Source organism: Anabrus simplex, chromosome 1 (assembly GCF_040414725.1).
Source record: "Anabrus simplex isolate iqAnaSimp1 chromosome 1, ASM4041472v1, whole genome shotgun sequence".
NCBI classification, from domain to species: Eukaryota; Metazoa; Arthropoda; class Insecta; order Orthoptera; family Tettigoniidae; genus Anabrus; species Anabrus simplex.
In genome coordinates, this window is record NC_090265.1 from 683,203,072 (window position 1) to 683,219,427 (window position 16,356).

The 16,356-nt window shown below is 38.4% G+C and overlaps 1 protein-coding gene across 2 annotated transcripts in view; it reads right to left on the reverse strand.

Annotated features, from left to right (window-relative positions):
• The window catches only part of LOC136872104 (fas-binding factor 1), a 147,251-nt gene that overhangs the window by 76,413 nt on the left and 54,482 nt on the right, over positions 1 to 16,356 (reverse strand). For both annotated transcript variants that reach the window (XM_067145961.2, XM_067145955.2), the window contains exon 9: positions 10,054 to 10,162. In XM_067145961.2, coding sequence (XP_067002062.2) covers positions 10,054 to 10,162 — 109 coding nt within the window. The remainder of the gene's footprint in view (positions 1 to 10,053; positions 10,163 to 16,356) is intronic.

Below are 16,356 nucleotides of genomic sequence, written 5' to 3' on the forward strand. Positions count from 1 at the left end.
GTGTATTTTTCTTCTGGACCATTCTTCCAAAATTGTATGGTAGAAATGCCACTTCGTTTGAGTCCTTTTAGCCCTTCGTCCTCTTGCAGTTCTTGTAGCTCCAACTCTACAGCTGCTGTATCCTTTGTTATTGGTGATGAAACAGGACTGCCATCGCCCACAACATCAACAGAAAGAGGATTTTCCAGGAATGAAAATGAAGGTTTCAGTGATCTCAAATCATTATCTGCCATTGATTTCTTCAGCAAGGCCAGACATTTTACTCATGTAATCATCAGTTTCCACCTGAACGTCAGGAAGGCTTTCAGTAATTTTCTTCAAACATTTGAAGTGAGAAAATGTTTTAGTCTGAAGGTCTTTCCCAAAAATCTTCAACTTGCTATGCAAGCTAAATACAGTCTGGGCCAATTCAGAAATATCTTTACAAGGAAGATATTGCTTTGAGTGAGGGAGTGTGTCAGTGAGCCAGTGTTGCGAGGAGAAGCCAGTCGCGTGCCTATACGTGAACGCAACTGGCTTCACCTCACGACACTGGCTCACTGACACACTCTCCCGCTCCAAGCACTTTCAAATGGAAGCCGCCGGAACTATCTTCACCTCCCATGTCTTACCACTGACCTATAGCACTAATAACATTAAGCCACACATCACTGCTACCGACTGCCGCCAGCCGAGAGATGTCGTTAGATTCCATTAATTATATCATTTAATTTTACTCTAAGGTTGGTGTCAAGAGCCGCATGCGGCTCGCGAGCCTCGTTGTGGCCAGCCCTGGAATAAACCATAACCTATGCCTGCATAACCCAATCACAAAACTGATGGCCTCTTTATTTTGCCTGCTGGCGTCAGCTCATGCTCCCTTCCTGCCATCCATTTGACGCATACAATTTACATGTTGTCCTTGGAGGGCTGTAGAAAATTTGTGAGTCCACCAGGAATTACAACCAGATCAGTTTTCATTTCCTGTAGACGTTTCTTCCAGCAAGTGCCCGTGGAAACTGTCCCACACTAGCATTTCTGGGCATCGAAGCAGTGCACTTGGCCATGCTCCACACACCGTACGGACCCAGTTCTGGACAAGAGCTGCATTCACCTATATTTTCTCTTGAACCCATACATGAATGCCTTTGGGAAACATCGCTTTAGGCATTGTTTTTCTTTTCAAAATAATGTACGGTGGCAATTTTCTTCCGTCTGCTGTTATTGCTAGCAGGACATTGCAACGCTGTTTTTCACACCCAGTTGTAGGTAAGCACACTAGATTCTCCCTTCTTGTCGATGGTGATGTTGCATGGCAATGTCACAGTTTATCAGGGTTTGATCTGCATTGCCAATTTAGGATAAGAGGTAATTGTTTTTCTTCCACACTGCTATCACATGGCGATGAAAATCTATGGGCCGGTTGCAGAAACGATGACTAGTTTTAAGCCTTAGACATCTTCTACCTAAACAACGTCTAAATCAAGCATGATCCTCCATTGCATAAACATTGTTCAGTCAATTTTTAACTAGACATCGCTTAAAGTTTCAATTTTGGTTTGAAAATGGAGACAGAAGTATCTTTCATGTAACTCTTTGCTTGTCGCAACCAATGAAATTCGTCGGTGCGCTCGCCGAACGCCAGTCAGCTGTTTGTCTTCCTACACATTACTCAAATATGGCTGAGCATGACTCGCCCACAGATAAGAGTACCGTATCGCTTTCGGTGGAAATTAAATCTCACAGTATTATCGACAAGCGACACTCCACTGTACGGGGAAGTGTAGCTTTAATATAACGCTGTAACAGTGAGTGTAATCTACTCATAAATACGGTAGCTTCGACGAAGGGAAGATGAAGCAACAATAATATGTAACCGAGTGTATTGTACAGGCCATATGGACGTAGCTTGTATTCTGGAGATCGTAGGTTCGAAACGCATTATCGGCAGCCGTGAAAATTGTTTTCCGTAGTTTCCCTATTTTTACACAAGGAAAATACTAGGGCTGTTATTACGGCCACGGCTCTTCTTACCTAGTACTCTTTAAACAATATTCACCACCACTTGCCTTTTCCTAACTGATAGTTGCCGAAAACTTATACGATTATATATATAAACCCCACACAACCTACTTGTTAGTTTTCACTATTATGTGTGTTTAATTAGCAGTAAATATAAGTGAATCCATCCCGGTTGATGTATGTGACAGCCCTCTGACGATCGGAACACGTAATTCTGATATGTACCGTCAGTAGTCGAAATGACATAATTCCGTGGAAATTACCCCATGTATATAATAAAATATATCGGTTGCCAAGAAGTGTATTCAAGTTGACAGTTACCGGACTGTCACTTTGTCAGTCTCAAGAAGCAAATCTCGAAAAGCGAAACCGTATTTTAAGATCTATCTCCCCGTGCATGTCAAACGAATTGCTGCGATTTAGCAGCGGGCGACCCACAGAGAGGCCGTCGGACTAACCTTTCTTCCCGGAATCGTCTCAACATGATAATACAAATAACATATTTCATGATACATAACCTCTTATTGTGATTCACTCCTCTCATTTGAGGTTAAAGAGTGCTCTCGGCAGTGTTTAAACATGACCGGCTGAACATCGGTTTTAGACAGTGTCTAAGTGATAAATAACGTCTCTGCAATGCGGCAGCCATACTTAGGCATTGTTTAACCGTAAACATCGTCTAAATACCGTTTCTGCAATCGGCCCTATGATTTTGTCACTGAAATCGCTTGGCATCCTCTGGCAGAGAGACGTTCGCCTTCACAGACACAATCCCTTTGGTGTCATGAATCTATGGATCCAACCTCCGTTCACTTTCAGATCCGAACAGCTGATGCCTCCTATAATTGTTAGTTCGCGCGCTTTGAAATGTAGCATCTCGTGTGAGATTCTAAAGCCATCATTTCGCAACTCTATAACATAATGAAGCAACTCTTCTTAAAGCTCAGGAAACTTATCAGTTTTTGGCCCGCTGAATGCCTTATGCGTTCGGCTGGTGGTTTATAGCACAGCTTTCTGTTACAACTTTTATTATAATTTGGATCCACCTTATTCAATACATAAAAACTGTTGTTTAGATGAAATTACAACATATATTTCAATCAGAACTAGTTTCGACGCCCTTTTTGCGTCATCATCAGCTGATATAGGTTCTTGGAAAAATTGGCAATCACATAAATTTATCTACGTCAAATTGAGGACAAATATTTCATATTCCCTGTGGGAATCAACATCTATATCATCTGATGGCCAGGCAGACATCAATTTTTGGAAGTGAGACAAAGTCTCTCATAGTTAGAGTTTGTGATTTTTAGCATTTGCGATAAATGCGAAATATGCCAAAACTTTGTCAGTGTATGTGCCTTCATCTTATATGACCCGTACGGGTGGTTTTTAGTGATTTCAAATTCGCGATAAAATGCGAAATTATACAATTTATGCGAAATAGATGCGAAACTCTCAGTTTTATACGAAATAAACATATATTTTTAAAAACTATGCATTTTTCTTAAAAATAAGATATAAATGTTGTTATTTATTTCAGGAGAAATAATTATTACGGCGCCCATTGCGATCGTAAAGCGGTAACATGCTTTGACGGACACTTCCGTCTTGGTGCACGGAACATCTATAAGTTCATTATCGCAGTTAGCTGGTCGGAGAGATTTATTCTCTTTGTTTTGCAGCCTAACCGATTGATGTCAGATGATACCTGAAGCTATTTTCTCTGTGTAAATAGTAACTCTGAGCTGAAATACGGAAAATAAAAAGCACCTCATTTTGCCGCTCGTTGTAAACAATCATGGCGGCATCCAAGCGCGGCATGGATGAGTTTATTCGTAACTGGCTTGAAAATAGTGATGTTGAAAGTGGAAAAGATTCTCTGGAAAGTGAAAATACTTCTTCTTCAAATGACAGTGATGAAAGTGATTCCGATTTCAGTTCCGAGATGATAGTGCCAATTGAAACTACGTGACAAAACCAGAATGCAACAAGAGCGAGTGAGAAGTCTAGTTTTCCCCCTTTTTTTTTTGCTAGTTGCTTTACGTCGCACCGACACAGATAGGTCTTACGGCGACGATGGGACAGGAAAGGCCTAGGAATGGGAAGGAAGCGGCCGTGGCCTTAATTACGATACAGTTCCAGCACTTGCCTGGTGTGAAAATGGGAAACCACAGAAAATCATCTTCAGGGCTGCCGACAGTGGCGTTCGAACCCACTATCTCCTGGATGCGAGCTCACAGCTGCGCGCTCCTAACCGCACGGCCAACTCGCCCGTTGAGAAGTCTAGTAAAATGATACTTGGAATTATGATCTTGTTGACAATAAGCATCTTTCTGTTAAGTGTAAACCAGTTTTTGAAATTCAGTCTATAGTGAGGAGGGGGTTGGGTAATAATCTGAAAGAAATGGACTTCGGGAATGAATTTCTAACCCCACAGTTCTGGGATCACGTTACTAAGGAAACCAATACCTATGCTTCTACATTTCTTGCTAATTTATCTGCTTCCCTTGAATCCAGTAATACTTACGAACAAAAACATTGGTTTCCTGTTACTATAGACGAGCTAAAAGCTCACTTTGCTTTGTGTGTTCTTCTGTAGCCTATGTGATTAATCAAATTTATGTTAAAGTGACAAAAAATAAATAGTATGTAAGGGAATATTTCCTTTCACAAGTAATGGCAGGCCAAAGGGTTAAATCATTCAATGTGTGGAATTTCTTTCACTGACTAAAGAGCACTGCAAAGACCAGTCAGTCAAACAGCAAATACACTTTCAAGCACCACGTTCATTCTCTTTGTGTGTTGACCCTTGATCTTAGTCGGTTATTCTTGACATTGGTGTTGAGTAGTAGTTCTGTTTAAAAGTACGGTAGCGATTTTATTGTCTGTTAGCCATGGGTAGAAGCAAAGTGACGATCAAACAGCATGCCGAAAGTCACAAATTGGGACATTTTTATGTAAGGATACAGATGGCCTATATTGATGTGCCGACTGCAATCAAAAACTTGAAGAAGAAAAAAAATGTTTTGCAAGCTTTCCTTGGCAGCACTTCTGTGCATTTGGGCCTCTACGGACAGTGTCGATGTAGAGATTTTTAGCAAGTACAACATAATTGTAACTGATAGGCGGTCTCAAATGAAGGAGGACACCTTTTAAATAATTGGCATGTTGTACTTAAATCATCATTAAAATTCCTCTTCCTTGTAGGTGTGTTGTACTGTGATAAATACGTTCAAAATAGCATTTTTCACTTTGAAATTGTGTTTGTAAATTTGAAAATAAGCATATTCCTGTGAGTTCGTTAATACTTCTTGCAGTCTTATGTTGATGTTTGTCTTATTTTCCATAGTGAATTCAAAACTGCATGACGAGCAATGTGTGATTAAACAGTATGATTTTACTCCCAACTGTTGTGTGTGCAATTTAGCAAATTATGCCTATTTTTAACCAATTTGCTACAAAATGCTAAATTTGAGAAGTTTAGATGCTACAAAACGCTAAATTTGAAAATCAAAATGCTAAATCACGCTAAATCACTCTACTCATAGTGCATTGGCACTGCTGGTGGCTTCAAGTAGCCTATGCAGTGGCCTCCACGGTATGCACTAGCCATGCGTCTTGGTGGGTGTGCTAAGTACCAACTGATGAGCCCAACTTAGCACATAGGGGCGAAACACAGGTAACCAAGAATGAGTTAGCTGGAAAATTTATAATGTCCAATAACGGACCATTAAATTGGTATTACAATACAACAGATGGACGACACCTAATATTGTGATCACTTGACTGCATGGACAGGGAAACACTCCCAGTTCACATGATCAGTTCTGCCGGACAGGTAGCGATAAGCATATTGACAAAGACAGAAGAGTGAGAGGGATGACCGAGTGTGCCTGACTGGCTAGGAATGCGGCCTTGGGGCGGGGGTTTGCGAGTTAGGTATTTTTGTTACAACAGCTAGCCGCAACCGTTCTGCAGGTAGAAAGAAATGCAGCTTCTTCTTGTACTGTCATGTACAAAGTACCGTAACAGCAACTGGTACAGTCCCGATATTTAATGTAGACACGTCCATGGAATACCCAAACTTTATTTCGTGTAAGTACCGTATTTTTTTATGACAACATAAGAAATTAATGCAAGTTATGTGCGGGAATTTTTTTCCTGCAATTTCAAATGTTAAAAATGGGGTGAGAGATATATACGAGGTGGTGAGTTATATGCGATCATATATGGTAATATCCATCATGCTAGCAAATTTCACACGATTATGTTCCTAATCCGTAGGTAGGCTATTATGTGACAAATATTTGTTACACTTCGTGGTACAACTCAACACTGAATAAATTTCTAATTTCTGACGGGGATGAAAAATTAAAGCACAAACAAGCTCACTGGGTTATTCAACAATCTCACTGCTAACTGGGAAGCAAAATTGAACTTTCCTGAGGTTAATGGCTTGCTCCCTGAAAGTGCAGTTTACTCTGTGAAGTTCAGGAATTCAAGGCCTTTTGCCATTATTGCACAACTTGTTATCAGTGTTGGAAATCATGTTTCTTTCACAAGGGATGACAAAGAACATTTTCAGGGCTAGCAAATATGTTATCGTTAGAGTTTGTGGTTATTAACATTTGCAGTAAATGCGAAATGTGTTGAAACTTTGTCGGTGTATGTGCGTCCATCTTATATAACCACTAAAAGTGTTTTTTTGCGATTTCAAATTAGCGATAAAATGCGAAATTTATTCAAAATGTGAAAATATACAATTTATGCAAAGAAACTCTCGTTCCCGGAAACATGAGGTACAGTTTTGCATGTTATTTCAACTGCTTAATTCGAAATACGGATAATTCGTAATTCAATTAACAATATCAGTCCCATAACCGAAATTCAGACTTTTAATTCAAAACTGCCTTTACATTTTTTAAAACCCAGTATTTTACAAAGTAACTTAAATTCCAAATTTATCTGCGTCATGATAGAACGTGTCTTCTGGAACATGCTGGGTAGCTTCAAGCACTTTCACTCACTTCAGCGTGACTACAGTGTGTTTCATATTTACTAGGTTTGAGTAAAATTGTAATTCTCTTGTATTCAGCGATTTTAAGGAATGGCACACACATCACGTAGCAGGCAGTGTGCGGAGAAGCAGAATCCGTGAAATCTGGTGATGCCGACAGTTGGCGAAAAAGCGTGACTCATATAATCAATCCATACGCATCAAACAATATTGTCAATGCCGAAACTGCATTGTTTCTTTCAATGTCGAGCCCAAACAGACTTATGGTTTTAAAGGAGAGAAATGCCAGCTGGGAAATCGTACAAGGGTTGGGGTCATTGTACTGTGTTGCAATGTACACGGAAGCAAGAGACTTTATCCCCTTGTCATAGGAAAGTTCGATAAGCCACGATGTTTTAAGGGCGTCGGGCACTTTCTGTGCAAGTACAAGACATCTAAAATATGCAAACAGTACAGTAATCCAAAAAAAATTTAAGCATTTGCACAGGGGAGCCAGCATAATTTTTCCTCGTCTTTGAATCGTGTGTGTTTTTTTTATTACATAAAATTATCTTCATGGTCTATATCGCACTTTAATAGATTCACAACTAAGTATTTATTTATTTATTTATTTTCCACCTAATCAATACAATGATTGGCTAAATCAAGTTTAATGGTTAAAAGTGGTACATGTTTTGTATATTATCAACATCTTCAGCCACATAACACTGTTTAGTGTCCTTAAAATTAATTTTCCTCCAAAGCATTACTTTGTCAATTTATGTATTTTTCATATAAACAGTGTTATGCGGCTGAAGATATTGATAATATACGAAACATGTACTACTTCTAACCATTAAAATTGTCTTACCCAATCATTGTATCGACTAGGTGGAAAATAAATAAATACTTAGTTGTGTGGTTTTTTTTCTCGTTGCATGAGGTTATGTTTGCTCGTGATTTATCAAAGTGCATTATTTGAATAAAGTAAATGCACCTTGTTGGAAACATTTGAGAAATAGGATTTTCCACATCATTTGACAGGTTTAAACTGTGAATCAAGGTGACTGCATGCATTAGTGGGTCGTAGAATATTCTGAGATGCGGCAAGGATTGACATTTCTGAATTACGAGAGAACTACCATGGTGGAGAATCGTACAAGGATAAGAGTCACTGTACTATGTTGTAATGCAGATGGAAGCGAGAGACTTCATCATAAGAAAGTTCGATAAGCCACGATGTTTTAAGGGCATCAGGTACTTTCCATCCAAATACAGGGCATACAAAATGCATACAGCACAGTAATCCAATTAGTAAAGCACTTGAACATGAGAGCCAGCATAGATTTCTCCTCGTCTTTGAATTCAGCTTTGTTTTTCTTTTGTTGCATGAGGTTATGTTTGTCAGTGAGTTATCCGAGTGCATTACTTGAATACCGTAAATGCTCCTTGTTGGATACATTTTGGAAATAGTTTTTCCACGACATCTGAAAAGTTTAAACTGTGAATGAAGGTTAATTGCATGCAGTAATGGGTCTTAGAATATTTTGTGACGCCGCAAGGGTTGGCATTTCTGAATTACGAGTTGACGGTTAGTTCGAAATCACGCAATCCAAAGGCCAATTTTTGCCTTCCAACGACTTCGAATTAACAAGATTTTTCATTCATTTTCTATATCAACTACAGTAAAAGTTTTTCAAGGCAGGAGGGGGGAGAATGATGATAGATGAGGGAAAATGATTAAAGCGGCTAAGATAAATAATATAGGGAAAGCAAAATACAGTAATAAAATAAGTGTACTGTATTTGGGCATTTTTCATTATGTATATCTCATAACAACAACAACGGCGCATGGCCTCTGGAAAGGCCTGGTGCAGGTCTTTTGAGTTGACGCATGATAGGTGAAAATGCGGCCCTACCTATGATGAATTCTAATACTGAAGATAGCAAACACACAGCCCCTGAATTGTTGGAATTAACTAAGGAAAGTTAAAAACCCGACCCGATCGGGACCTCCGGACCAAAAGCCAGCATATGCTAACCATTTAGCCATGGAGCAGGATGTGCTCATACTATACATAACGGCATCAAAATACTGCAACCATGATATACGCGATGAAAATAAAAAACATGACTTTTAGGCTGTTTCGTTTCACTTCTCTTTATATCTCGTGATAAAGCCTTTAAGGTCAGTTCTCTTATTGCAAATTAATGATAAACGTGGATATTACGGTGATAACCTGCATTTTGGTAAAGATGCATAGACCCTTCGTGGACGATAGGTCAGAAATCCAACATGGTGTGGCTGGGACGATGTCACAGAGGTTAGAAATTCAACACGGCACGTCTCGGCCAATGTCACATTTACCTATGCAAGGCTGCCAACTTAAGAACTAGTTACAAGACCTGGCTAGTGAAACGACTAATGGTCTGGCTTGCAACAAGACAATTGGGCAGTGGGAAAAAAGCTGTCAACAGGTCTCTAGCATCCCACACACTCCACAAGGTATGATCCAATTAATCACCCTGTGACTAATCACAAAGTACCCGATGCACACCGTGACAATTTTAAATTGCGTGATTTGCTCATTTTCAATTAAGATGGCAGCACAAAAAACAAAAGTGAGTTATTTAACAGAATCTTTTTTTTTTTTTTTTTTTTTGCTAGGGGCTTTACGTCGCACCGACACAGATAGGTCTTATGGCGACGATGGGATAGGAAAGGCCTAGGAGTTGGAAGGAAGCGGCCGTGGCCTTAATTAAGGTACAGCCCCAGCATTTGCCTGGTATGAAAATGGGAAACCACGGAAAACCATCTTCAGGGCTGCCGATAGTGGGATTCGAACCTACTATCTCCAGGATGCAAGCTCACAGCCGCGCGCCTCTACGCGCATGGCCAACTCGCCCGGTATTTAACAGAATCTTACAATATATAACAATTAATTGTAGAAGATATAAACAATATGTAAGGAGGCATATGAACCAGAAATTCTTGGCAGATAGTTCCGTTTTCCAATGAGATGTGTTCCTATCCACAAGGAATGTAGTCTCACCTGCATTTTGAGAATGCGGTCCTTATAATCTGCTTCAAGGCGCTGGTTTTCTGCACGCAGTCGGGCTTCCTGATTCACAATGGCTTCTTCCAAGATGGACATTTGACGCCTGTAGTAAAAGGAATACCAATTAGACAGTTATATTCACATATATAATACAAATAAATTTGCATCACAGCACTGATGACTCTGATGTTTATCATCAGCTTCTTATCACTGTTGATCATGTTTTGAGCTTAGGATATCTTAGGTCATTAATACCGTGTTCTTGTTGTGTACACTTAAGGGAAACTATGTAATAATGAAGTCGGTGAGGATTTAACAAACATATCTTCATCCAGGTATGTGTTCCTTTCTTTATACGCATAAAAATAAAGCAGCTATCTAAAATAATATACCAAAAGCACGAGGCAGAAATATTGCTCTATCTCTCTATAATTAAGCCTCTGCAGCTCAGGTGGCAGCGCACTGGCCTCTCACTGCTGGCTTCTGCGGTTCAAATCCTGGTCACCCCATGTGAGATTTGTGCTGGACAAAGCGGAGGCGGGACAGGATTTTCTCCGGGTACTCCGGTTTCCCCTGTCATCTTTCATTCCAGCAAAACTCTCCATTAACATTTCATTTGTCAGTCATTTATCATTGCGCCAAAGGAGTAAGACATACTTTGGCAGCCGGCACATTTCCTATCTTCGCTGCTAGATGGAGGCTTCATTCATTCCATTCCTGACCCAGTCGAATTACTGGAAACAGGCTGTGGATTTTCATTTTTTTTTTTTTCATCTCTATAATTATTTAATCAAGTAAATCAGTTAACAGGAGCAAAACATAATGTGTACAGGAACAGCAACTTACTGTGCAAGCACATGTGGATGAATAACAAATGAAAGAAACAAATAGGCTTGATCATGTAACAACAACAACAATAATAATAACAGCAGAAGCTGTTTTATGTGGCAAGCGATCATCTGGAAAGAGCTCTAGTAATTGTAAAATCAATCGAGATCTTCATTCTGATTCACTATCCCATCAACCAGCAGCAATTCTTTAAGTGTCTGCCAGATGGTGCAGTGTAACTAAGTTAACTATTGCCTCCGCTATTATGGTTTTGTGCTCAGTGCGTTCTGCATAGTTTTGTCATCCGAACACTACTACAGTATAATGGAAGGATAAAGTAAATTAGGGTTGCCAACTATCCCGTATTTCCCAGGAATTCCCAGATTTTGCCAATTTTTTTTTGTCAGATCCCGTGTCCCTTATTATTTTGAATTTGTCCTATATTTATCTAACTTTTGCAATGGTAGTTAAAATAATTTATTTCACCTGACATGCCACAGCTTTCCCTACAATCTCTGGTCCTGTAGTGAACAGGTGAACAAGTAAACAAATAAACCGACAACAGTGCCTTAATAATAATATGAGAGAATTTATTGGACTCCAACCTATTCAATACATTACAGGATGTTAACATTTTAGTTAACTACATTTTAGTTAACATCCTGTAATGTATTGAATAGGTTGGTGTCCAATAAATTCTCTTATATTATTATTGAGATTCTTTCAATACGGAAAATAAAATGATTTTCATTACTTGTAATAACAGTGCCTTACATGTCAAAAACATATCAGATGTAAGGCTTTTGAGGCGTTTGCTCTATTAACCAGCACTTCGCCTTAGGTCTGACACTAGACTCATCAGAGTGGGATGTGTGCCTTACGTGCCTTATGTTACGAGTCTGCTCTGCCAGCCAGCGACCCGAAGCCTAGAGGAAGGACCACATTATGCTAAGCTAAAGGATATGAACATTGGTCTGGTCAGATTCGGAGTTTGTGATTTCTTGTTTTAAAATCAGTTGCGATGAAGATAATCACCCCAACGAAAAAATTAAAAATGCGTGCTTACTGTTCATGTTGGGAAGAAACATATTCCTCAATTTGTCCCATGAAAGCTGATTGTTTCAAAGCCTTCTGTTCTATCTGTAAATGGGAATTCAGTGTGGCACATGGCGGCAATACCAACTCAGCATACAAAAACTACGGGTAAGCTGTAAATGAATTATGTTGTATCATTATTTTATTTTGTTTGGTGCAAATTAAAATTATGTAAACATGAATTTAATTAAGTAATAAATATTTTTAATATCATTAGGTTATACAAACAAGGAGAAGGACATAAAGGAGTCTTCCAAGATTTCCGGCTTCCTTTTTGCTAGAGGTAGCTCAACCACAAGTGGATTAAGCAGAGCTGTTGCAGCAGAATTGACATAACCTCAGCTACAAAAGATTGGACTGCAATGTTAAAGACACGAAGGATGAATTCAGTGATTCTAGTGTTTCAAAAAAGATGCATTGTGGGCGCACAAAAGCTGAAGCAATAGCAAAAGAAGTTTTAGCTCCGAAAAAGCTTCAGATTTTGTTACAATTTTAAATGATCCTAATAATTCAAGTAATTTCTTCTCTATAGCAAGTGATGCCTCAAACCATAAAAATAGGAAGATGTTTCTGACTGTTTTGAGATATTTCGATCCTGAAATTGGAATTCAAAATAAACTTCTGGATTTTACAGAAGAGAGCAGTGAAACAACAATGTTTATCCACAATTTGTTAAAACATTCCTTGGTATCCCATAAACTTGATATAAACAACTGTAGTGCTTTTTGTGCTGATAATAGGTAAGGTAAGGGGTTATTCTGCCCGAAGGCAGGTCCGAACCTCCGCAGAGGTATTCCTGAGCCGGAGTTTACTTGCGGTAGGGTGGCCAGTTCCTTTCCGCTCCTCCATTCCCATACCCCCCACCAACAGCGCGTGGCAACCCATCCAACTCCTGACCACGCCCAATGTTGCTTAACTTCGGAGATCTCACGGGATCCGGTGTTTCAACACGGCTACGGCCGTTGGTTGTGCTGATAATGATAACGTTAATTTTGGAAAGCATAATTCAGTATTCAAACTGTTAAATGATGATAACAAACAAACCTTCAAGGCAAACTGTTCAAATCATATTTTGCACAATGCGATGAAACACGCCTGTGATACTCTAGATATTGATCTTGAAAATTTGGTTCTAAAATTGTATGGTCACTTCTCCATTTCTGCAAAGCAGAGGGAAGTTCTAAATTCCTTTTCTGAATTTGTAGATGTGGCACGGAGTGAAATTCTCCAACATGTACCAACCAGATGGCTTTCTTTAACACGGGCAGTTGACAGAATCATTACATATTGGAAACCCATTAAAAGTTGCATGAAAAGTAGTGATGATTGTCCCAAAGCTCTAAAGATATTTTATAAAGATTCTAACAACATTGAAAGAGAGTTAACTTGGGAGATTTATTTAACATTTTTTTCCCATGTTGGTGCAGTTGTTTTAGATTGTTCTAAATTTTTAGACCACTCTGATGTTAGTATAATGGAAACTTTTGAGGCAGCCAAGACTCTGATTAGTAAAATTGAGCAAAGATAAAGTGATAGATATTTTGGTAGTGGCACAAATAAATTTTTAATAAGGTAACTTGTTCCAGAACCAGAAAATACATTGAAGATAATATGATGGAATTTTATGAAAGCAGACCCAGCCAACAGCTGGAAACTGCAGATGATGATGATGATGATGGAATTTTATGCATCAATGAAAACATATTTAGTCAAGAATTTCAAATTTGAAGATCAACAGCCAATGCGTTTAGTGTCTTGGATGCCTTTTTGCCTATGTTCTGAGTTAAAATTTAAGCATTTTCAAGAAATAATTGACTCAGTTCAGATAGATGATGTGGATGAAGATTGTTTGTAAGATGACTTCTGTAATGTAAAGGATATTTTGAAGCAAGGCATATCCATGGAAGGCAATGCAAACAGAAGGTGGGTTAATGTTTTCTGTACCTTGAGAGATAAAAACGTTTAGGTTTCCAATTTGCTGAAAGTAGTTGGGTTAGTATTAAGCATTCCTGGTTCAAATGCTGAGGCACAAATAATTTTTTCCCTAATGAATCATAAATGCACACCTGCCAACTTTTGAAAAGGGCTATCAGTAAAACTCACGCGCAACAAAAAATCTAATGATTCTCGACATATGCCAGCTTAAATAAAATTAGCTTCATGGTCCGTATCACACTTCAATAGATTCACAACTAAGTATTTATTTATTTTCCACCTAGTCCATACAATGATTGCCTAAGGCAATTTAATGGTTAAAAGTGGTACATGTTTCGTATATTACCAACATCTTCAGCCACATAACACTGTTTAGATGAAAAATACATAAATTGACAAAGTAATGCTTTAGAGGAAGTGTCCTTAAAATGAACATAAGATTGACTTTTAACCATTAAATTGCCTTAGGCAATCATTGTATCGACTAGGTGAAAAATAAATAAATACTTAGTTGTGAATACCCCAGCTTCACAATTGAAATAAAAATCTTGTAGGTTCCACCTTTTTCAATGCAAATACAATGTTGTTAGATGGTTTTTACAACATATATTTTATTGCAGAACTAGTTTCGGCGCTCATTTACACACCATCATCAGCTGCATAATAAGTAAAGTTTTTCTTCTGCAAAAAGTCTTGAGAAAATGTTTTGTCATAACAGGGACCAGAACTCCTGGTCTTTAAAATAGAAATAGACTCCAGAGATTCATTGGACATGGATGATCTGAACTCAGTTCTATTTTTCTTCACAAGACTGAAAACACGTTCACATTCTGCATTGCTATGGGGTATGGTGAGAATAGAGAGTATTACTCTACAAATTCAGTTATACGTAAGAAGTCCATCGGCTCCACGAATTCTTGATATTTGTACCCAATTGGAATCACTTGCAGCATCTTAATTTGCAGCCAAAGTGTCATATACCTGAAGAGCTGTTAACTGCCGCTGAAGCTCATTCACCACCACATCTGTAGTTTCATTTTCTTCCTTGCATAACATGATAGGAAACTTTTCCAAGAAAAACCGAGCGGAAGAAAACTGTGCATCTTCAATTCTGTCTAACCTAGCAACTTGAGCATGCTTTAACATATCTCCAATTTTGTCTAACCTAGCAACTTGAGCATGCTTTAACACATCATCCTTCAGCGGAAACTTGTTCATGATGTAGTCACAGGCAGTACAAAAGTACTTTCTCACTGATGAAAAGAAAAGGGATTTATCTGTATCCTGGAGATCATTCACTATGTTCGAACTCTGAATGCCAATAACTAACTCATCATCACTTCTTTGATTTTGGATCAAGTACTGTTTCTTGTTGGATTTATTCATGATAATCTACAATACGAGTATAGTATATGAAAATGTCTGAGAACAAATGTCTTGATATCTACTAAAACATTGGAAGGAACCTGGAACACTGAACGTCACATAGAATTATAACATACACACTCAAGGCAGTCAAACACTTCATTAAAACATGTCAAAGCACACAAAGTCTTAAACCATTAAATGAACACGACGCCAATCTCGTGAACAAAGATATGCACATGGCAAAAAAAAAAAAAAAAAAAAAAAAAAAAAACACACGTGGAATGAATGTAATTCTTTTTCTAATTTAATGGGCTTCACTAATAGCGGCATACCCAGTCACTGGAACGAATGTAATTAGTCCAACGAATACAGGAAACTGCAAAGCACAAAGTTATAACTCAAAATTCTAACACTTCATTAAAATACGTCATAACCTTAAAAGGCCAAAACATTCAAAGTATGCCAACTTCATGAACAAAGAACAACACTCACGTAGTCAAAGAATATAGGTAAAATCACAACAAGCGAATGGAGTGGAACAAAGAATTTGCACAGCAGAGCTTGTCGACACCTAAGATTCACATGGAAGAACTGTTATCCCGGCTTTAAATTCAATTCCAATAATGACACAAACATCAATCACATGGTTAAAAATACCAATCATATAAAAGAATAAGTTATCGACTATCGTGGACTTGCCTTTGACCCATGCAAACAATCGATTTTACGGAAGTGGAGTGATTATCAAATGCTAACGTTTCAAATTTTTGTCCGCTAAGTCGTAAAATGACACCGTCCATCGGTAAAACGCTGCAATTTCCGTAAATTTTATGGATAAACTGTAAGAGTTGGCAGGTATGTACATGGACAGAGGTGCGCAACACATGTACCACAGAGCTTTTAAAAGCAGAACTGCAAGTAGCAGTGAATTTTAATTTTAATTGTTAAGAATTGTTTACATACGTAAAATTGATCGAGCCTTTGCTAAAAGAAGCAAAGCCTGTAAATAAATACAAGCAATAATGTAAAATAAAACATGCATGCACATTTTAAATACAGTGAAACTCTGTT